General features: G+C 39.6%; 1 protein-coding gene across 2 annotated transcripts in view; it reads left to right on the top strand.

Annotated features, from left to right (window-relative positions):
• The first annotated feature begins 310 nt into the window (after nucleotides 1-310).
• The window catches only part of taok2b (TAO kinase 2b), a 32439-nt gene continuing 8565 nt past the window's right edge, over nucleotides 311-24184 (top strand). The window contains exons 1-18 of one of the 2 annotated variants that reach the window (XM_016246582.1): nucleotides 311-896; nucleotides 5559-5699; nucleotides 5799-5870; nucleotides 6688-6789; nucleotides 7011-7056; nucleotides 7197-7293; nucleotides 8660-8773; nucleotides 8950-9041; nucleotides 9234-9327; nucleotides 11751-11832; nucleotides 11923-12090; nucleotides 13488-13694; nucleotides 14598-14957; nucleotides 15040-15168; nucleotides 15246-15449; nucleotides 16959-17198; nucleotides 21829-22041; nucleotides 22241-22423. In XM_016246582.1, coding sequence (XP_016102068.1) covers nucleotides 5568-5699; nucleotides 5799-5870; nucleotides 6688-6789; nucleotides 7011-7056; nucleotides 7197-7293; nucleotides 8660-8773; nucleotides 8950-9041; nucleotides 9234-9327; nucleotides 11751-11832; nucleotides 11923-12090; nucleotides 13488-13694; nucleotides 14598-14957; nucleotides 15040-15168; nucleotides 15246-15449; nucleotides 16959-17198; nucleotides 21829-22041; nucleotides 22241-22423 — 2535 coding nt within the window. In that variant the 5' untranslated portion in view covers nucleotides 311-896; nucleotides 5559-5567. Of the gene's footprint in view, nucleotides 897-5558; nucleotides 5700-5798; nucleotides 5871-6687; nucleotides 6790-7010; nucleotides 7057-7196; nucleotides 7294-8659; nucleotides 8774-8949; nucleotides 9042-9233; nucleotides 9328-11750; nucleotides 11833-11922; nucleotides 12091-13487; nucleotides 13695-14597; nucleotides 14958-15039; nucleotides 15169-15245; nucleotides 15450-16958; nucleotides 21397-21828; nucleotides 22042-22240; nucleotides 22424-24184 lie in introns of those variants that run through there. The other variant, XM_016246581.1, reaches the window with a different exon arrangement.

Genomic DNA, 24184 nt, shown 5'->3' on the forward strand with positions numbered 1-24184 from the left:
AATAATGATCTTTAAAAAAGCATCATATGACCCCTTTAATATGTACTATTCATATGGTGACTAATAATAACAATGTGAACAGCAAATAAAAGTAGCACCATACTTATGATGCTGGATGTGAAACCTATTGAACTTTACTACTAATAGTTTTAAAGCATATGGTGTTTGTGTGAACAATAACGTAACATGGGTTTAATAATGCTTATATAAAAATATTATAGCGTTGCTTCTCTGTTGTTTGTGCAAGCTGCCCCATTTATAAACATGCTATCGATTTACGTCGTTGACTGAAAGACTCAAACCTGGAAAGGGACTTTGCCTCCTCATTTCACTCCACAACACGCCACTAGAACAGCGCAGGTTGTGTCTGTGTGTGGAGGCTGTACTGTAATGAAATGCATATTTTCAGAACGTTATGAAACCCTTCATTTGCGCTTCACCCGCACTTCCGGTTTCCGGTCGGCTCCCGCCCCGCTCCGCCATCATGAAGTCCTGAACAAAAAGCGAACGAGAGAGGAAAAGAAAAACAGGGATGGACCTCTCGATGACAGAAAGAGACGAGCTGACCGCATGACACCGACGGCATGAGGGGAAAATGATGCAGATACGCGCGACAGAGGCGGAATACAAATAAAAAGCAGACTTTAATCGTTGTGCTTGACAGTCAGCTTGATCGAGTCCGTTAACGGTTAACCGCGGTATTTTCCATTGAAATACACAGACAGATTAAGTTACTCGTCGCCACCCCTCGCGATCATTACGTTAGAAATAGATGGGTCGCTATTTAAATCGATCGCTTTTTGTGAAGTGAGAACGGGGACGGAGAGGCCAGATTTTCCTCAGCAGGCCGGGAGCTAGCTGTCTCTAGCTAGCTACAGTGGATCCCATACACCACGGTAAGACAGAGTCGTGTAAATCATTTAATGCAGCGCTGGATGACATGCATGGCGTGAAACATCGCTAGACTGTGATTTCTGTGGTCGAAATGCCATTTGGACCGATGCAGCTGTTTTTGCTGTGCATGGCGTGTGTTTTTATGGGCTTGCACAATGTAACATTCGCTGAGCTGCATCGCTTTATCTTCCGCATGCTGCATTAAATGATGGTGCAACACAATATATCATTTAACCCTGTCAAGCTTGACGTGTGAAAACCTGCGTTTTGAAATGGAACAGTTTATTGGACCTTAAGAGCACATATCAAAGAAAATCTTAATGTTTAAAGTGTTTTGTGTGTGTGTGTGTGTGTGTGTGTGTGTGTGATTGATAACCAGGCTTTTATGGCTCATACTGTATGACATAGTGAGAATATGGAGCTCGAGGAGGAACAACACCTCAGTTTTGTTCAGATGCACAAACATGCAATTTGGTGCAGAGGCTGGTATTTATATGGTCTAAAAGTAAGATGCAATTCTGATAGCTTGTTATTTAAATCAATGAGACCTTGTAACAGATTACTTAAAAATGCCTGTTAATATCATTTGTCGCTATATCTCCCTATTATATTTCTAGCAAGATTGAAATGCTTCGTTTTCTAATCAAAGCTCTGTAGTGTCCAGACATATAATAATACAGTGATGATTGAGAGATGAACAAATAAACATGCCTCAAAAGCCTGATGGATCAATTCATGTTTATTCACCATACAAATCGTTGCAAAACATCTTCCCAGAAAATTAAAGTTTCTACATTATATTTAGGAGTAGCTTATCAGTCGAGGGGATGTCCATATGGCAGAAATGTACAGTAAAAATTAGGGATGCACCGATATGAAAATTTTGGCCGATACCGATATGGTGGCCGATATATCGTGCATCCCTAGTAAAAATCATGCAGATCGTATTTGATACTCGCATTTTAACAGTTTTTCTAAAAACTGCTTTATGGATAATTAAGCAAACCTACGTCACTTCAATCCTGTAAGTATTTATCTTGAAATTTTTACTACCAATGTAAAAGTCGTTCTTATGTTTACTTCAAAAATCATTATGGAAGACACCTGACATTTTTACAATTATACAAAACGGCCTTTTACTTACCACAAAGTATAAACTGACACTCAGATGACAGAAGGCATGTGGTAGATTCTGCACAACAGGTTTTTCAGCTTAGTTTTAATCATTTTGCTAATTTTGAGGATTTCACAAAGCAAATATCTTAGTAGGCTTTATAAGGTTAACATTGATACAAGAATGGCTGAAAAAAAAATGATGCATTCATGTGAAAGTCATACTTCCTTTTATTCTGCCATGCATTGTAAATTCTCAGACTTCATCTGCTGTTGCTCTTTTTGCATGCGTGTTAAACAGGTGTAATCTTAACATGAAAATGACTCGGAGCTTCATGGAGAGGTGTGAATCTGAATTCTGAGTCAGGTGTCTGGTCCAGCGTCCTGCTTTTGAACACTCTTACATGATGCATAATCAAGCACAATTATTCACACAATCATTTCAATGGTGGCTGGTTCAGATCATCGCTCTATTTCAGTTGTTCTTATATAATGCACTCTGTTGCTTCTACATTATGTAGTGGCACTTGACTGTTCGTGAACCCTTAAGAGTTTTCTGCATAAATCTGACTTGCGTTGAGACCTGATCTTCATCGGAGTTGTATAACTAGATGCATAAAACCCAATTAAATCAATGTCACAAACAATGTTTATTTTTTCACTTAAACTGCATCTTTGGTGTAACCCAGTCCTGCACATGAGCTTGAAGAAATTTTGGCCCATTTAGTTTCAACTCCATGATGTTGAGGGGTTTCCATGCAAGAATTGGTTTCTTCAGATCCTTTCCCAATATTTCTGTTGGGTTAAGATCAGAACTTTGGCCTTTTAAAAAAAAACATATTTCTTCTGCTTTAACGTTTATGGTCATTATCCTGCAAGGACTCACATTCAGTGTAGCTTCAGTTCACAGTCAAATCCGTCCTGGTAAAGAGATGAATGAGGTTCCTTTTACTGAAGGCCAAATATAACACTTCTCATTTAAAACAAAAAGTTCTGTCTCATCTGTCTTCTGGCTCATTTACTAATCTATCAGCACACTTTAAACTGGCAACGTTAGAGCTCTGTAGTGATGATGGCGTTTTTATAGGCTAAGAAGTTTGCATCATCCTGATTCCCCTGACAAAAACCCAATTGGATTTTTCCATTGGCTTTTGGATTATTATAAAAAATATAAGCTCCGTGACTAACAAAACTTTGATTCTTACATGTTTTGTTCATCATGATAGTCTTCATAAATACAATGGAGTGCAAAGCTAAACGTAGATTAAGGAACTACGCCGCAGTCACATGATTTCAACGCATCACCGTTAAACTTCCAACAACTCTTTCAGTCATTTTATATGAACATTTGAGTTGGAATAGTTTGCAAGAACGTGATTATAAACACAAAAAGGCTGTGAATGCGACTAGTCAGTAGGTGAGTTTACCTGTTCGCTGTGATGTTTAAAGGTGGGGTAAGTGATTTCTGGTAGCCAATGTTGATATTTCATATCACCAAAACAAACACGCCCTTACCCCAAAAGGGTCTAGCCCCTATTTTGATAGCTCCGCCCCACACATATACGTACGCAACCCAGGCAACGACTATGACACACGAGCATATTCAAACAAAAGCCAGCATATATTAGTTCTGTGAAACAAAGCAAAACCAATGTTACTTACTTATCTAGAAGAAACAAAGCAACCTCAACATCCGATCGCAGGCCTTCCTGCTCCTTGAGTTCTCTCCAGCGTTGGAAAACTGATCCGATATTTACACGGGTCCTGCTTCTTGCCTTATCGTAAGCCTTCTTTTGTTCCGCAGATGTTTTCCTCTTGTTTTTTTTATCCGCCATCTCTATCTTTCCGTCATCGCTCGGCTTGGCTAATGTTTGTCCTGTGCACTGAGCGCGCTCTCATCCCCATCATGAGTAGACACGCCCCTTACTACTGATTGGTTACAAGTTTGTTTGGGTTCTCGGCCTGACTCGGTTTTCTAGCGTTTTTGAAAAGAATACATACCCCACCTTTAATGTCTCTGACAACTACTGTAGTGACTTTAAGACACTTGTTAGAAACTGTCTAGACAAGACAGGTAAAATCATAAAAAAAAAACACTAGGGGTATTGCTGTTATATTGTATGTCATTGAATAAAACGTGAAAATATTTTGAGCTTGTGTTCACCACAGACCGTATTTCAGGCATTTAACTAAAATCCCGTTCAAAAAACCCATTGACTTCAGGACAATGGAAGTGGAACTGCTGATATGCGAACTTGTTTCCAGGTTTTGGCCTACAAAAAGACGTCATCCCACAGCACTTTGTTCTTCTTGGAGAGCAGTGGTTTCCTTTTTTCTGTCCTGCCATGCACACTGTCCTTAACTAATGCAAGATAGGCCTATCTCCTGGAATGATATGTTTTGCTCCTGGACTGATTTTTTTTGATGAGCACTTCTAGAATAACAGTGTTGTTGAATTTCTTCCACTTGTGCACTCCTTAGATTAAAGGAGTCCAAATTCTTTTATAATTCATATAATCATACATTTTTGTCAACCTTTCCAGAAACTTGTTTACAGATATCTGCACACTTCAGGGGCCAGTTGCATAAAAGGTTTAGACTGGTCTTACAAGTTAGTCATCCAATTTTTTCTTTAAGACTAGTCATAATTTTTTTTTTAATTCAGTTACATAAAAGCTTAGATTAGTCTAAAAATAAGACTATCTGCTAGTTGGTCAAACTTGTACTTAAGACACTGTCTTAACATAAAGGCTAAGTTTATGCAACTGGCCCCAGGAGCAGACTGGATAAAGAAGACTCGGGTTCATGATCTTTCAATTGGGCAGGGCTGCTAAACTTGGTGTCTCATTACTGTAAAATACCTGACTCCAAAATACATGTTTGAGTGAACGTATAATTGTAGTTGTTTGCATACTTTATACAGCAAACATATTTATTCCTGGATCATTTTGGTCAATAAATAAGCCAATAGATGCAAAAATAGGCTAATTTAATTTTGTTAACTTTATTTATATGTTAGGTTTCATGATTCGATGATTCTGATTTAGAATTCTTGATTCTATTTTGTATTGATCATTTTGGATGCATCTCGGATATAGTGAGTAAAAAAAAAATCTCTTGACTAATGCTGTAAATTATGTCAGTTGGTACATTACTAAAATATTAAAGGACTTGGGTAACGTCACAATGTATGCAAATTACAGAGCATTCGAATGGGTTCCTAGCTTTGATTAATTTTGATCAGATGCCCATTCTGGTCCATATTTGGGCACTTTTGATAGACAAATGTTTCTATCATTGGTTGTTGGAATTATTTATTAATGATTTGTTGAAGAAATATAGGACTCGCCCTTTTGAATCAGCATTTCTGCTCGCATGAAGTGTTCAGCTGTATGCTAGATTTTTGAGTTGTTTGCTGTATCTAAGGTTCATGCCTTACAGTTGATTCGTCCCGTTTAGTTTCTCCTAATGGTTGTGTTTTAGGGTCTTCACTCCATTCCTGTTTCCTCTGATGTTAATGTGCAAACTGTCTTTTGTTTGCGTGTGTGAAGGCGCTGGCTATGCCGTCGAGTGTGCGGGCTGGGAGTCTCAAGGACCCAGAGGTGGCGGAACTTTTTTACAAGGAGGATCCTGAGAAGCTCTTCACAGACCTGCGGGAGATCGGCCATGGCAGCTTCGGAGCCGTCTACTTTGTAAGTGGCCATTAGGACATTCAGAGCTGTAGCACAGCTCAGTGAACTATCTGTGCCTCTGTTTTTCACTCCTCACATGTATTTGCACGCTTCTTATAGGCCCATGACATCCGCACCAATGAGGTGGTGGCCATCAAGAAGATGTCCTACAGTGGCAAACAGTCTAATGAGGTGAACACAATCACACAAACAAGAAGTGTTCCTACATCTTTAGTTAAACAAAGCAATGTGTCTCTGCTGGAATTTGGTCTGCAAGAAATCTCGGACATCGTGCAGGTGGCTTTATGTAAGATGATGGCTCTGTTCCAAAACCTACTGAACTGCCTACCTGGAAAGCATTTTTAGGCATCATAGGCAGACGTCTGACACAAAGGATGTTTGAAAGTGTTGGCAGAATATTATGCTGCCTGCAGTTTTGATGCAAACGCTTTTTAAAGTATACTCTAGTATGCATGTTCACTCAAACTAGGGCTACACAATTTGGGGAAAATTGCAATTTCAACGAAAACTTTAAATTCACTGAAAAAAGTGCGCACTATTGTGAGTTGAGTCATTGCCTATATATAGCATTTCATATAGCTTTCTTATGAGGTTATAGTTAGGATGCTGCCTGTGTAGGCACTAGATAGGAAAGCAGCTCACTGTGTTTTGTAACCGAGTTCATATGCGGTCACAGAATACTGTTACCGGCATGTTACCAAGTTCTGTTCTTTGTGAGCCCCAGCATTGTATTCAAATTATGCAAATCACGCTGCGTCTCTCTGGCTAAAATAGATGGTTGTGCCATTTAAACGGTGGAAACTACTCCCTTCACTGTGCCGCAGAACACTTGAACGCCTCACGCCTCATTTGCAATCTCACCACAATACATTTGAAAGAAACTTCTGGTTATGTTTCCCACACTCGCATAGATCAGAAATGCAGCATTTGAACCGAAGGGGCTGAATAGTCCCTTGATTGTTTCATTGTTCTCTCGTTCCTGCTGTAGAAATGGCAGGATATCGTCAAAGAGGTTAAGTTCCTTCAAAAGCTGCGGCACCCCAACACGGTGGAGTACAGGGGCTGCTACCTGCGCGAACACACAGCATGGGTGAGTGTTTCTGTGTGTGGGAGGGAGGCTGAACTCTTTTCAAAAGCCTCGTTCAGGGAAGAGAATGTACTGACCCGCTAACATTGTTTCAATTTGCTACAATAGCAGCCCTGCATGCACCACTTGTCGCTTGCTAACAGCAATTATACCTTTTCTTTATCTCCACCTTTCTCTTTTCTGTGTCTGTCACTCATTGATCTTCCTGTCCTACTTTTCTTTAGCTGGTGATGGAATACTGTTTGGGCTCGGCCTCGGATCTGCTGGAAGGTGAGTGAGTTGTTTCAGGGAGCATGTGGATGTTTAGAGCTGTTCGGCCAGAAGCAGAAGTGTAAAATGATGCAGTTGTTTGCTAGGAGTTTGCAGAAACAAAAAACAGGATCCCACTGTTTTCTTCCCCTTTCCCTCAGTGCACAAGAAACCATTACAGGAAGTGGAGATTGCAGCAATTACCCATGGTGCATTACAGGGCTTGGTGTACCTCCACTCGCACAACATGATTCACAGGTACAGAGCAGCTCAATTCTTGGTTCTAAAAAAAGCATCGGGCAAATTAGGGGTGTGCGATACATATCGTCTACAATATCGTATTTCTCGTTTTAATGATGTGGAAGCTGACATTAATCGAGCAAGCAATATATCATACAATAATGCTTTTATTTGATCAAATGTCAGCATGATTCCAAATGTGATATTGATTGAGAACAGTTTTGAAAACGAGGTTAATATTGAGATTAACATTTAGACACAATATTGTAAATTTTTACTTAATTTCAGTGATATAGTTCCAAACAAAGTCACATCAGAACCGAACAAAACACAGATGTGTTTTGTTACTAAATTAATCTGTCTTTTTGAACAAATCAATAATTCAAAACTCACCCTGCGTTCCATTCGGAAGGGCTTATCCCTATGCCCTAATCCCTTCAAAGGGTTTACCCTCCGGAGTGAGAGCTTTGAAGGGTGTAGAGGACCAAACAACTGTTTCTTGAAGTGCCCTTCTGCGTCATCATCACGTGCCCACATGGAGGCGGCGTCATCATGCAAAGAATCTGTGCAAAGGATCATGGGAGCCCGAAGTGTCCATCAGTTGTATGCAATCCTTCATTTTGAAGTGGCCAGTTTTGAGCACTTCGGTTTGGAACGACTCTTCAATATGATTGTTTTCACTCCGAAGTGCCCTTCGGAGGGCGATATATCCCGTTTGGAATGCACCATCAGTCACTTGCTTTTTTTCTGAATGAATCTTGGTTGAATTAATGATTCAGTAACTCACTGATGAAGGCAGTGACTTGCCACCACCTACTGGTGGTTTAATTTCATATAAAAAAAATCTGTACATATTTCAAAATGCAAAATATTATTTTTAAAACGTTAATCTCATAGCGTAATGTATGCAGTTGTAATGTTTGTGTAAATACATCTAAATGCTGCTTTAAATGCAGCTTTTTTGCCACTTCTGTGGCAAAATCATCCCATAACGCACATCCCTACACTCTTAAAGATTAAGACTCTTTATCTGCATTGATGGTCCCATAAAGAACTTTTTGCCATGAAGGCTCTTTCCATTCCACAAAAGGTTTTAAAAGTGGAAAAAGGTTCTTCAGATTAATAAAATGTCCTTCACACTAAGAAGAAATGGTTCTTTTAAGATCTGTTCACTGAAGGGTTTTTTGGCGAACCCAAAATGTTTTTTCTATGGCATCTCTGTGAAAGCCCCCCTTATGGAATCTTTATTTTTAAGAGTGTAACACAAATACATTCTGATTTATGGCCTATATGAATTAGTGATGAGATTTTGTGGGTACTTTTGGCTGTCCCCTTCAGTTACAGCATTAAAGATTCAAAGAAAATATGTTTCTTCCTTTTATAGGGATGTGAAAGCAGGTAACATCTTACTGACAGAGCCTGGCCAGGTCAAACTGGGAGACTTTGGTTCCGCCTCCATTGTTGCTCCAGCCAACTCCTTTGTGGGCACACCTTACTGGTACAAAAACACTTCCCATTCATTACAACAACATATTTGCCAGAAGTATACTCATATGCTTTCATTTAATTTTACATGGTTTTTAAATGGTTTACTCCCACTTAAGATCAGTCTAATGACATGATCTGGGCAGTTACTGTTAGGACAGTTATGACCGAGTTGTGCTCTGTTTCCAGGATGGCTCCAGAGGTAATCCTTGCCATGGATGAAGGGCAGTATGATGGGAAGGTTGACGTGTGGTCACTCGGCATCACCTGCATAGAGCTTGGTGAGTCATCTCGGATGTGCAAAAGCCTGTTGAAAGTGAACACCCAGTACATGGTGTGAAAATAAACCTTTTTTTAGTGTTTGTGGCTTGTTGTTCATTACCAGACAATAATATTAAGTAGTTTACAGTAGTATGCTTACAATGGAAGCCTTGCAGCTAACTGCTTGCTTGTTTCCTTTTCCTTGATTGTAGCGGAGAGAAAGCCTCCCTTGTTTAATATGAATGCTATGAGTGCCTTATACCACATCGCCCAGAACGAGAGCCCAGTCCTGCAGTCCAATCACTGGTAGGGAACCAGAGAAGCTTCATCCACAGTCAAAAATCTTTTGCTTTTTACCGTGTTTTCAAGGCAGCGCTGTATTGATATTCCTCAGACATTTTGATTAGTGATTGCAGAAATGTAAACTTCAAGGCTTAAAACCATTTTCTATATGCTGTTAAAATTCTTATAACAAGCTATTTTAATACAGAAATAGTGTTATCTATATAGCATATATAGCCTTGAAATATGTCTTAATTTAATAAATAAATATTACTAAGTAATTAGATTTAGTAATATTTATTTTTATTACTAAAACTAGGGGTGGTGATATGACCAAGATATTATATCATGATATGAGTAAATCTATTTCACAATAACAATATCACAGTAATTATTTTTGGTGGAAATAACGTGGTCATGGCCCCACAATTTAAGAGGATGTTGACGTTTCATAATCCTTAATAACAATCAATACCGTTGGGTACCGAAACCCGGTACGGTACCTGTGTAACCGGTATGTACTAGAACCGAATCAGAACGCAGATTTCGGTGCCACTTAAATGCCTGAGAGATCGATTGAAAAATTTGTCCTGGTTCTCCGAAATTGACGTAAGAAGAATGGGCTATAGTGATTAGCTCCATAAACTGTACACAAATTCGTGATCGCCTCAGAGTCAGTCCCCTTTAAATTTCATATGAAAACGACGGCAGAATTCGTCTCCTCCCCGTCTTTCAAGCGCGTTCTTCAATCTGCATACCGCGGCGGCGCAAGCGGACTCAAACAGAAACAGAGGACACAAGCTGTGTGTTTATCAATAGATTGTTATAATATCTGTATCTGTGCAGTTCTTTGTCATACAGTTTACAAAAGGCCACGAGGGAGCAATCGGTTTCCCATCTACTGTAAAGTTTTCGCTGCGTTGTTTTCACTGCGTTTTGCAATAGATTGTTATAATATCTGTATCTGTGCAGTTCTTTGTCATACAGTTTACAAAAGGCCACGAGGGAGCAATCGGTTTCCCATCTACTGTAAAGTTTTCGCTGCGTTGTTTTCACTGCGTTTTGACCCTGTCAAAATCAGCTCTGTTTTCAGCAAGCCATTCTAGTCCATGTTGCTTTAAATGCTAATGAGCTCTGCTGACCCCGCCCCTCTCTTCCGTGGAGTGACGAGCAGACTGTAATCTTCAGCCGCGAAACTGGCTAACTAGCACATTATTAGGAAAGGAGATTTGCATAGATTCATAAAAAAGCTGCTTATACTCACTTCTTCTGTAGGTGAAGCTGGATCACGAATGATTCGCGCGAACATAGACGCATTAAGGCAGATCGGGATCAGCGCATTCCCTTCAAAATGAAAGTAACGTTAATCCTCTGCATCTTCAGCGGCTCAGATGTCGGGAGTAAATGACGACTGCTATATTCATTATTACATCCAACAACAAAACACCTCAATCGCTTAATCGGAGACGTTCTTGTCTTCCCCTGCACCGGAGTCGACACAATGGCGGACAGCTCTTAGCTCACTCAGGGCAGGTCTAAGGTAAGACGCTAGTGTCAATCAACTATCGTGGGTGGGGCCTGTGCAGAACTATGTCATTCTGACAGGAATCTCAGAACAGCCTGATTTGAGAAAGGGGATTAAAATAGGGATTTAAAAAAAAAAAAAACACTGGGTGAATTTTTATCATTATAGGATGGATGTGTACTCACACTTCCAACACACATTTATGTTCAAACAACTTGTAAAGTGAATTTTTCATCTGATGACCCCTTTAATGATGCAGACAGCAGCATGTATATTAGGCTGCTATCAATTTAAGACAGAATGCACTGATCCAGTATACTGATATACTGTATGTCTGAACTGTTTACATTCACTTAAGACATAAAAGAATGTTCAGAAATTGATAGTAAGTTCTAATGTAAAACATACCTTAATATACCAATATACAACATGCTTGTTCTGTTTACAGCTTTAAAAAAATAGTTTTGTACAGTTTGCACACAGAAAATTGTCTGTCAAAACAGAGTGTGAGTCCCGTATTGACAGCTCTTTTGTGTCTCATTGTGCTTGAACGGATTAAAATCGCTTCAAAGATTTAACTTACTTAAAAATGCGAGCAAAGGATAAACCTTTATGATGACGCAACACTAAAATCTCATGTGAGTAATTGCGATCGATAATCCAAAATCAGTTGTTAAATTTCTGCCAGTTTATCATGTCTACTGGTCTATCGTCCACCCCTAAATGGAACAAATAAAAGCAATAGAACAAATTATATATATTATGCAAATTGCATTTGATCGTTCACATGCATGATTCGACTTGGTGCCTGAGTACTCTATCTAAAGCTTTTACGTTGTTCACTCTGTGTCCAGTTGACCTAAAAAGATGCTGCCTTTTGATTTGCCCTACTCACTAATTTTCATGTTTTGTTTCCTCTCAGGTCGGATTATTTCCGTAACTTTGTAGACTCTTGTCTGCAGAAGATCGCCCAGGACAGACCTACCTCTGATGTGCTACTTAAAGTAAAAGTCTTTTGAGGAGCATTAAGACTTTTTAAACGTGTGTTCAGTAATTCCGGTTTTGAAATAAACCTCTCCGCTTTATTTCTCCAGCATCACTTCCTGTGCCGTGAGCGTCCGGTGACCGCGGTGATGGATCTGATAGCACGCACTAAAGACGCCGTGAGGGAGTTAGATAACCTGCAATACCGAAAGATGAAGAAGATCCTCTTCCAGGAAACGCATAATGGCCCGGCCACCGAGGGAACAGAGGAGGAAGAGGTGGGATGACCTTTCAACTTGTCTTTTGTCAAATCAAAACAAAAAAGGAAGATTGATTTTCAGGATAACTTACCTTTGAAAGAGTTGTGCATGATCAGTTCATTTATTTACACCGCAGTAGAACAGCTATATTTGGAAATATCAAATGTGTTAGTTGGTCAGTACAATAAATAAATCTGCCGTCTTCTTATGTGGCACCAGAGAAGAATGCGTTTTAACAATAGACATAAACATAATTTAGGGTTTGGTCAATAGTTTTGTCTATTGACTGTCTTTACAGACATGTTCAGCTCATGTTTCAAACGCTTGGAGTTGGAGTCTTTGTTCTTTTGCTCTGTTCTGACCTTGACTGTGCTTGAGTGATTTGTCGTTGTGGCAAATTGACACTTTGATTTAGCTAGCCTTAAAGTCAATATGAACTTAAGAATGACTTTCAATGCCCGCTATTGTAAAGAGGTTTTTCTTTGTAGTGTTTCTTCCAATGTAATAACTTGTTTTGCCTCTGAAATGGCTTTTCTTTCTTATTTTTGTTTTTCATGTTTTTCTATCTTTACCCTTGAACTCTTGTTGTGGAGACCACTTCGCAATTCAGACAATCAATGGATAAAACGGTTCCGCTTGCTTTTTTCCCCCCACTGTAATCTGTCAATATATGGATGTAAAATGTGTTATGAACACATTAGAGGTGTGAATGGTCACGATTTGATTACAATTCGATGGACCACAATGCATTTTCTCTAATTATATTATTTATAATGTATGAACTTTTTTTTTTATTTCAGCTTTTTAAATTTATTAGCTGTGACAACCTGTTTTTTTATTTTATAATTGTTATTAAAAATAAGAACAAAGATGCAAATAACAAACAATAGGTCAAATACAACAGTGCCATAACATTTTTCAGATCTTTTTCTGTCAAATTTAATCTGATGCACTTCAAGACCAAAATTCGCAGTTTGAATTAATTTATTGAAGCTAATAATGTTATTCAGTCAAGATCAAGAGTCTTTTGATGTTTGATTAACAATACAGACTGCAGCAGGTTTATTAGGCTGCAGTCACTTTAAGACCTAATGCACTAATACAAGATGATAATAGACATTAGATTTCCCCCCCCCCCCAACTGTTTATTTTGCAGATTGTTCACATTAGCATTGCGAAACAATTATATTCTAGAACACACTTTTACAATTGATAAATAGCCTCATATGAGCTAACATGGATCAAAGGCCAAAAGTTATGCGAGTTCTCGGATCTAAATAGGAGCAATCATGGTTACATGATTGTTGCAAAGGACATTTCCAGCTAGTATTAAAAATGACTGTTAAAAAGTTGGGCGATCAGTCTCCTGCTGGAACTGTAATTTCTGTTTTTAAACGCAGTCTTGTGTCTTGCAGGATGTAGAGCAGTACATGTTGCGGATGGGCACGGTGAACAGCATGGAGAGCTCCCATTCGCTGCCGTCTATGTCGATCAGTGCCAGCTCCCAGAGTTCTTCGGTGAACAGCCTTGCAGATGGTTCGGATGACAGCGGAGAGATGGCTATGATGCAGGAGGGTGAACATACAGTGACCTCTAACAGCTCAGTGCTGCACAAACCACTGGTACGTGTTAATGGCTTTGTTTGAGCTGCGCGTGGTGAAACGACACATCACTGCCGTCAAACTAAACTTTGGAATAATTATGATTTTTTTTTCCCGTGTTGTTGAACATAGCTTTTTAGGCTCACCACGGCTCAAAAATTCAATAAAAACAATATTGCAAAAAGTAAAAATACAATAAAAAGTATTTAAAAAGTAAAAATACAATAAAAAAAACAATAGTGTAAAAATAAAAAAGTAATATTGTGAAATAGTATTACAATTTAAAATAGCTGTTTTCTATTTTAATATATTTTAAAATATAATTTATTCCTGTGATCAAATCTGTATTTTCAGCATCATTACTCCAGTCTTCAGTGTCACATGATCTTTCAGAAATCATTCTAATATGCTGATCTGCTGCTCAATTATTATTGCTGGTCATTTATTATTGATGGTTTTTATATCAATGTTGAAACCCATTAATATTTTTGTGACAAGTTCAAGAGAACCACATTTATTTGAAATAGAAATCTTTTGTAACATTATAAATGTCGTTACTGTCACTTTTGATATCATCTTAATTTCCCCAAACATTTAAATTGCAGTGTATCATGGTTTCTACTAAATTAAGCAGGAAAAAAAAGCTGTTTTTAACATTTGTGATAATCAGAAATGTTTCTTGAGCAGCAAATCAGCATATTAGAATGTGACACTGAAGACTGGAGTAATGATGCTGAAAATTCAGCTCTGATCGCAGGAATAAATTACATTTTACAATATATTCACATAAAAAAAAAAAAACTTAATTTCATCTTTGGTGAGCATTAGAGACATCTTTAAAAGAAAAAAAACATTATTCAAAGCACAAATACACATTTATTTTTATGATTCTTCCTTCAGTTGTCACTCTCTGTCCCCACACAGAACCATGATAACATCTACGACGACCCCTACCAGCCAGAGGTGGACTCCCAGCAGCAAGGCCCCTCTGGCGGTCGCCGACGCAGAGGACGGGACCACTTCGCCACCATCCGCACTGCCTCTTTGGTGACCCGTCAGATCCAGGAGCACGAGCAGGGCTCAGCGCTGAGAGAGCAGATGTCCAGATACAAACGCATGAGGAGGCAGCATCAGAAACAGCTGATGGCTCTGGAAAACAAGCTGAAGGCAGAGATGGACGAACATCAGCTAAGGCTCGACAAAGAGCTGGAGACGCAGAGGAACAACTTCAGCAGTGAAGCAGACAAGCTCAGTAAGAAGCACCAGGCCATCCTGGAGAAAGAGGTAAGTGGAGGAGACAATGCGTGATGGTTTCGGATCGCTTTTCAGATGTCTTTTCTATACTTCTCCTTCTCTTTTGCCTTAGACTAAGGGCGGTCTTACAGAAGAGAAGAAGTTTCAGCAGCATATCTTGGGCCAGCAGAAGAAGGAGTTGACCAGCCTGGTTGAGTCTCAGAAACGCCAGTACAGGCAGCGAAAAGAGCAACTTAAAGAGGTGCGTCAGTAAATGTTTAGGTAGTTTGGCTGTGGCTTTGCTCAGATGTTGTGTTGAACGTTTCATCCTGTGTGCAGGAGCTCAATGAGAACCAGTCCACACCAAAGCGGGAGAAGCAAGAGTGGCTAGTTCAGCAGAAGGAGTGTCTCCAGCAGATCCAGGCAGAAGAGGAGGCGGGTTTACTACGCAGACAGAGGCAATACTACGAGGTGCAATGTCGCCAGTACAAGAGGAAGATGCTTCTAGTTCGCCACAACATGGAGCAAGACCTGCTGAGAGAGGTTATAGAGAGAGATTTTTTTTATATATATATTTTTTTTTTTTGTTAAATGCCTTAATTTGATGCCCTTTTAGAGCAAAATTAAGAGTTGTCTTTTTTTTATTATTATTATCTCGGACAGAAATATATTACTATTGTAATAAGACTGCATTGAAAAAATAGTCAGTCATAAAGGTAAATTTTTCGAAATTGAGATTTCTACATCATCTGAAAGCTGAATAAATAAGCTTTCCATTGATGTATGGTTTGTTGATAGGACAATATTTGGCCGAGATACAACTATTTGAATATCTGGAATCTGAGGGTGCAAAAAATCTAAATACTGAGAAAATCGCCTTTTAAAATTGTCCAAATTAATTTCTTAGCAATGCATATTACTAATCAAAAATTAAGGTTTGATATATTTACAGTAGGACATTTACAAAATATCTTCATGGAACATGATCTTTACTTAATATCCTAATGATTTTTGGCATAAAAGAAAAATCTATAATTTTGACCCATACAATGTTTTTTTGGCTATTGCTACAAATATACCCCAGCGACTTAAGACTGTTTTTTGTGGTCCAGGGTCACAAATAAGAATATTTCCTAGACTATAAATATTTCCTAGTATAAAGTACTATACTTCACACTATAGTAGTAAAATTACAAAACCTAAATCTTAATTTCTTCACTTTTAGGAGTTCAATCCAGCTTCTATTTTGGTGGAAAACCTCTAAATTAAATTTATATTTTTGTGTAAACAGGTTTACAAACGCTGCTCATTTCAAATCTAATGAAATGCTGTAATGCTGGAAATTATGCCAATGTAGAAGCATAACTGGCGTTCTCAAATGCACATCAAATTCGGTTTTAAATCACAGCATTTTGCAATTTGATATACACACTAATCTATATCAGAGTTTCAATATTTATTTGATTGACATGCTTTGCCAAAGCAACGGTCGCAAAACTCAACATTAAACATCAAGATCTTTTATGTTATAATGAGAAATGTAAAATATTTTTGGTTAATTATAAAATTGCTGGGCCAAAGTCTAGGTCAGGGGTGTCAAACTCAGGAATTGAGGGCCTGAGCCTTGCAGAGGTTTGTTCCAACCCTGCTCCAACACACATACCATGTAGTTTTCAAATAAGCCTGAAGGACTTGATTAGTTGGATCAGGTGTGTTTAATTAGGGTTGAAGCTAAACTCTGCAGGGCTCCGTCCCTCCAGGAACTGAGTTTGACACCCCTGGTCTAGGTAATTAATGGAAAACACTGCACATATGGCCAATGTTCAACACGCCAGCAAGTATGATAATCATGGTCTGACGTAGATGCGCCTACTCACAACTGCTGCGAGTGAATGACTTCCACACCGCCAACACTTTCCAAAGGAAGCTCGTAAATAACACCATTCCAGTGAAAACCACTAATTAAATGCCTGTCCACAGTTGCCTGATGCTTTTCTAACCACCATCCTCCATCTCTGCATCCTTTCTTTCCCTGTTCTTGTCCCAACATAGGATCTGAACAAGAAACAGACTTTGAAGGACCTGGAATGCGCCATGTTGCTCCGCCATCACGAGTCGACTCAGGAGCTGGAGTTCAGGCAGCTGGCTCTGGTGCAGCGCACGCGGGCCGACCTGATCCGGACGCAGCACCAGACTGAGCTCACTAACCAGATGGAGTACAACAAACGGCGTGAGCAAGAGTTGCGGCAAAAGCATGCCGTTGAAGTCCGCCAGCAGCCCAAGAGCCTGAGAGTGAGTGGCTGTGACCTCGCGGAGAATGCTGAAGAAGGGGAGGGGCCTCAGAGGGAGAATGATGAAGGGGAGGGGCTTGAATTTGAAGAGGATGAGCCTCATATGGAGGGGGAGGGGATTGTTGAAGGGGTGGGGCTTGAACTGGAAGGGGTGGGGCTAAATGAACAGTTGAATGAAGGGAGTAGAGATGGGGATGAGATAGAGCCGGTAGGTGCTGTTGAAGAGACAGATGAGCAAGAGAAGCGCGAAATAGAAGTTCTTGAAGGAAATGACACTGAAGAGACATTTACTGACCAATGTGAAATGATAGACAGTGAAGGAAAAGTGGAAGATGCTGAGATATCGGCTAACAATTTTGAGGAAAGTGCAAAAGAACAAAAGTTAGATGAACAGCAACAGGTTGAGGACAAAACTGACACCGATCCCAGACAAGTAGAAGGACTTCCTTGGGATGACGGTAGCGAATCAGAGTGTGAGGAAGATGATAGGGGTGTGGCTGACGGATGTCCGTCAGAGCTAATGCACGGCCCTTCTTTTGAGCACCGCCCTCATGAGCGTGACCTAGACGAACTCTCCGAGTTCTACTTCCCAGATACATTAGAAGAGCTGGAGCCTCCGCCTGTCTACACGCCTCCCCCCCCGTCCTCTTCTTCCCAACCTTCCCTTCACTCGCTCTTTTCTCACGTGATCTGCCTCGCTCTTTCGCTCTCTGCTGCCGTGCAGCCGTCTGTCCTCACCCTCCTTTTCCTCTCCGTCTTCCTGCTTTCCCTGAGACGCTCGCCTCCACTTCCTTCGCTCGCTTCGATCCTTCTCTCCGGTGAGCTGGCCTTCCTGGCGCTCTTCTTTTCCTACCTATTCCTGCGTTCCTGCTGCTCACTCTCGTTTTCCACGTACCTTTTGCTAACGTATTGGGGCTCAGGCCTGTTCAGTCTGGGTTTGTCTTTAAGCTTGGGACTCTATTACGTCCCGGTAGCCTTGATCTCTGCGTCTTTTCTCAGCTCGCCTTCAATTTTCCTCACCCTCTACCTTGTGGTGGTCCTGGTTGTACGTCCGGCCAGGGTTTTCCTCCAAAACACCCCACGCAAACTCAGTCGCCTCTGGATGCGAGTTCTCTTCCGCCTGCCGAAGCCGCTTTTCACCGTGTGCCAGTCACTTCTTGGCGGCCTGACCGAGCGCAGCCTCTACGATATGTTTCCTAAAGCCGGACGCAACTGGGGCGGGCGGCAGTCCAGAATCCCCGTGCCTTTAAAAAGCCTTCGTGCAGAGTATCAGGCCAAAAGCAAGTCCTCGGTTTTGTTCGCACGGTGCCTGCTTTTGGGCCGGCGGTTTGTCTGCCGACCTCTCGGCACTCTGACGGACCTTGCGAACTCCGTAGTGCTGCGTTTAGCCAAGTGTTTGCTGAAGGAGCTGCCGCAAAATTACCTGAAACAGCTGCAGGCCTTCGGGTTGCTGCGCAGAGAGAGACCCAGCAAACTGCCGGTTCTCCTGCCTAGACCCGTGAGGGAACAGAGGCGGAGGCTGAGGGAGAGGAGAGAGAAGGAGAGGAGGAGAGAGAGGATGTACAGGGAAGAGGGGAGGTGGGAGAGTGTGTTGAGGAGAACCTCTTCAGGGAGGAGTTTGAAAGGAAAGATGGTGCCTTGGAGATAGATTGAGACGGAGGAAGGGAGGTATGTGAGCATGAACATGCCATTCATCCATCTTTCTTTGTGTTTCTCTCTGTTCTTCCTGCTGATTTATTTTAGGCCGTTTGCTCACATGCACTACTTTATGTGCCTGTTTTTACAGGGAAATACTCTGTTAAAGAAAGAGTTCACACAAAATGAATCACATTTCACCCACAGACCGTTTCACAAACATAAGACCTGTGGTTAATCTTCGAAACACAAATGAATTAATGGAACCTGAGAGGTTTCAGTCTCTCCATTTAAAAAGAAAAAAGAAAGCATGTCCATCATCCTTTAGATTAGGCTTTTATTCACATATACACACACATACATAAAGCGAATCAAACATAGAGCCTCATTGGTTCTCTTGCTTCACATTTGTGTTTGTGTGTTTTTGATATGCCCTATGTGTACGTGTCGATTATTTTGCCTAAATTAAATCTGCTTATCATATAAAGCGATCATATCTCTTCACGAGACTTGAATTAAACAGCTCGATTCATACGGATTCGTTTTACAATGCCTTTATGAACTTTTTTGTTCTTCTAAGTTTTGGTTACTAGGACTTTAAATGAAGGGACAGAAATCTCTCAGGTTTCATTTAAAAATATCAAATTGTGTTTCGAAGATTAACCAAAGCCTTATGTGTTTTGAACGACCTGAGGGTGAAAGTAAATGACAGAATTTCTATTTTTAGGTGAACTGTTCCTTTAAGATTAATGTACGGTTTTATTTCAACTCCCTCATTCACTGTCAGCACAGGTGAATGGAAAGCTTCAGTTGATTATTGTGCTTTTTGTAAAAGTTTCTGAGTTTTTCAATTTTTTTTACTCAAGTTATTTTATTCTCAAATAGCAAGAGCTATATGTGTTATGGTGATTGTTGAAGCCATGTCTGTGCAATCCTGATTTAGTTTTTATTTTGTTTTGAAGGTAGTCTTAATTTCAACAATGAAATTGTAATATATTGCGAAACCAAAATGGCTGTCTGTGAAAATTACCTTAGGCCATAGGCCTTTCAATGAAGCCATGCATGTTAAATGCTAAATTAATTCACTGTGCCTACTGTGAAAGTGGGTCATAATACAATGCTTTACACTATAGATCTCCCAAAAAACAACACTACAAACGTACTCTTCCAGAAGTGCAATAGAAGTTCGTTAGATGAAGCGCCAATGGTTTTTCCTACCTCTCAAATAATTTTTGTATTGAAATAGAAACAAGGCTGCATACTGTTGCAAAATCAGTGTTTCGTACCATTTCAAAAGCTTCAGAGCAACTAAAAGCAGCTAAAACTTTAAAAAGAAATTTAGAGAGTCCTCTCACTGGAAATTTTCGAGGCAGGACCTCATAAATGGCAATCAAATGCTTGAAATATTTAGCAAAGTAAAATCTACATCCTTGCCAAAATCACTTGCAGCAGTTATATATTATATGTTAGGGTTAGTGAATCATTTTGAATAGTGTGCTGTTAGTTCACTCGTTTTTCCACCATCAGATAGATGAACAATGCTGTTAATTCAGTTTCGGCCACTTTATTGTAAGTTAAATTAAACATCAATCTCATAACTTCAGGTGAAATATTTACTCCGAAATGTGGGTGACATGTTATAAATTCAGTATATGAGACATGCAGTTTTATTTAGATGAAAATATCAAAGAGGATCCTGTTGTATTATTAAAGAGATGGGAGGTTGATGTGCTTTTGTGGCACATAGAAGTTCATATACTTGAGATAGTTTAGCACCAAAAACAATTTTTACTCAACGGTATATGAGCAAATGTCTTTGTAGACTGGTGGAGTTGGGGATATATTATATACTGGTTTTTAGAAAGATATGTGTTATTGCACTAGACGCAATGATCTGATCATATTTACCATGTAAACAAGTGTTTTGATCATATCCTTATGAAGAGAGGTCTAGCCTGTTTAGATGAAGCAATTTATTCAAGTTAGCCCTAGTTTTTTAACGTTTGCATGGCACTGTGATTTTATATTTATTAGTACTCTATTAATGCATATTAAAGGCTATAATAAGAAGCCATTATGACAATCATCTTAATGTAAAGTTGGACAGGAAGTATGCAAATTAAAAACCAAAGATTAAAACGGAGTTGTAACGTAAGAAATGAAGAGGTTGATAGTTGGATTGAATAAGAAAAGCTTGCACTGCACACAAATCATCTTTATTTGAAATGCTCTGTAAACACTCCCCAAATACTAAAAGGTCTTCATAGAAATCTTAATTTCAATTTTAGCCATATTTGTTCCAGTTTTTTGGCTATTTAAGATTTTAAGTTTGTGTTATTTGTTAATTTTTTGTCTTGTTATTTAATGTTTACAAATGCTGTGCTCCCTTTAGTTTTTTTTTTAACCAAATCACAAATTGTCTTAATTATTATTTGAGGAATGTTTGTTATTTTATGCGTTGCATTGCACCGTCTGTTTCAAGGCCATTGCGTGTGCGTTTCATCCTCATTTTGTGTGTTTGTGCATGAATGGATGTTTAAGCAAAGATTTCTGTCATACATTTCTGAAATAAATTTTCTTTATTATAATCATTGTCCTTTGGTTCATTTTATATTTTGTTATTTTAAGTCATTTTGTCAGAATTCTTCATCTCAGTTTTGTTTTTCATTCATATAGTCCTGATGCTGGTGCTTTAATTTTTTTTTCTCCAAGCATGTTTCTTATGAATTCTTATTGCTGCACCTCAAATTAGATCTTCGAGGAATTATACACTATTATTTACTTGTCTAAAATGTTTTATTAGGTAAAAATGAATAAATGTAAACTTTTCTCTAAATAAAAATGCCAACATTTCTGAATTTACAAAAACTGATTTTCACACGCAACATTAAAATAAATGACATTTGAAAGTAATCTATAACTGACAGCACAGTTGTGCTCTTTCCCCAGCCGTCTGTTTTCGAATCTTGTTACCACCCTCTTCCCTGTTCTTGTAGTCCAAAGAGCTGCAGATTAAGCGTCAGTTCCAGGACACGTGTAAGATCCAAACACGTCAGTATAAAGCTCTGAGGAACCACCTGCTGGAAAACACCCCGAAGTCGGACCACAAGGCCGTGCTGAAGCGTCTGAAAGACGAGCAGACTCGTAAGCTGGCTATTCTGGCCGAGCAGTACGACCACTCCATCAACGACATGCTGTCCACACAGGCTGTGAGTAAGGCAAGGACACATGAATCACAATTCCCATTCCACTCTGACCAACAAAAACCCTCACTCAGACCAACACCATCAATGACATACTCTCAACACTCTACATGGTGAGGTATATCACCCTACATCTGATCCCAGCAGCCGCAGCTGAGTTCCCCTACTTCATTGACCTTTGGTGTTTTGTGCCGTTTCTCTCCAGCTGCGATTGGACGAGACGCAGGAAGCGGAGTATCAGGTGCTGAGGATGCAGCTGCAGCAGGAGCTGGAGCTGCTCAATGCGTACCAGAGCAAAATTAAGATGCACACCGACACCCAGCACGAGAGGGAGGTGAAAGACCTGGAGCAGAGAGTGTCCATCCGCAGAGCCCTGCTGGAACAAAGGGTAAAAGCTGACTGGATCCATGGCCATGTTGGTAGACAAATGGAAACTGTGAAGCAGTGGTTCTCGACTGGTTAAGCATCAAGTTGCAACTCTAAAATGTCCTTGAATTAATTTTGGGTTGCATGATATGTATCGGTACCATTTAAATTATTCTGTCAGCTGATTTTAGAGATTTTTTTTTAAATTCATCTATATTGGTTGGTATTGAATATTTAATTGTTGCATATGCATGCATATATATGTGACCCTGGACCACAAAACCTGTTATAAAGGGTAAATTTTTTGAATTTGAGGTTTATACATCATCTGAAAGCTGAATAGATAAGATTTCCATTGATTTATGGTTTGTTAGGATAGGACAATATTTGGTCGAGATACAACTATTTGAAAATCTGGAATCTGAGGGAGCAAAAAAATCTAAATATTGAGAAAATCATCTTTAAAGTTGTCCAAATGAAGTTCTTAGCAATGCATATTACTAATCAAAAATTAAGTTTTAATATATTTACAGTAGGAAATTTACAAAATAGCTTCATGGAACATGATCTTTACTTAATATCCTAATGATTTTTGGCATAAAAGAAAAATTTATAATTTTGACCCATACAATGTATTGTTGGCTATTGCTACAAATATACCCCAGCGACTTAACACTGCTTTTGTGCTCCAGGGTCACATATTATTGTTACATTTAAATGATCTTTTAGAAGTGATCTAACACTCCCTTAAAATTTATTAAAAAACAAAAATAATGTAACACGGGTAAATATAATCTAATGTCAAAATATATACAGTGGGGCAAAAAAGTATTTAGTCAGCCACCAATTGTGCAAGTTCTCCCACTTAAAAAGATGAGAGAGGCCTGTAATTTTCATCATAGGTGTACCTCAACTATGAGAGACAAAATGAGAAAAAAAATCCAGAAAATCACATTGTAGGATTTTTAAAGAATTAATTGGTAAATTCCTCGGTAAAATAAGTATTTGGTCACCTACAAACAAGCAAGATTTCTGGCTCTCACAGACCTGTAACTTCTTCTTTAAGAGGCTCCTCTGTCCTCCACTGGTTACCTGTATTAATGGCATCTGTTTGAACTCGTTATCAGTATAAAAGACACCTGTCCACAACCTCAAACAGTCACACTCCAAACTCCACCATGGCCAAGACCAAAGAGCTGTCAAAGGACACCAGAAAAAAAATTGTAGACCTGCACCAGGCTGGAAAGACTGAATCTGCAATAGGTAAGCAGCTTAGTGTGAAGAAATCAACTGTGGGAGCAATTATTAGAAAATGGAAGACATACAAGACCACTGATAATCTCCCGCGATCTGGGGCTCCACGCAAGATCTCACCCCGTGGGGTCAAAATGATCACAAGAACTGTGAGCAAAAATCCCAGAACCACACGGAGGGACCTAGTGAATGACCTGCAGAGAGCTGGGACCAAAGTAACAAAGGCTACCATCAGTAACACACTGCACCGCCAGGGACTCAAATCCTGCAGTGACAGACGTGTCCCCCTGCTTAAGCCAGTACATGTCCAGGCCCGTCTGAAGTTTGCTAGAGAGCATTTGGATGATCCAGAAGAGGACTGGGAGAATGTCATATGGTCAGATGAAACCAAAATAGAACTTTTTGGTAAAAACTCAACTTGTCGTGTTTGGAGGAGAAAGAATGCTGAGTTGCATCCAAAGAACACCATACCTACTGTGAAGCATGGGGGTGGAAACATCATGCTTTGGGGCTGTTTCTCTGCAAAGGG

The sequence above is a fragment of the Sinocyclocheilus grahami genome, unplaced genomic scaffold, assembly GCF_001515645.1.
Source record: "Sinocyclocheilus grahami isolate Dianchi unplaced genomic scaffold, SAMN03320097.WGS_v1.1 scaffold802.1, whole genome shotgun sequence".
In the NCBI taxonomy this organism is placed as follows: domain Eukaryota; kingdom Metazoa; phylum Chordata; class Actinopteri; order Cypriniformes; family Cyprinidae; genus Sinocyclocheilus; species Sinocyclocheilus grahami.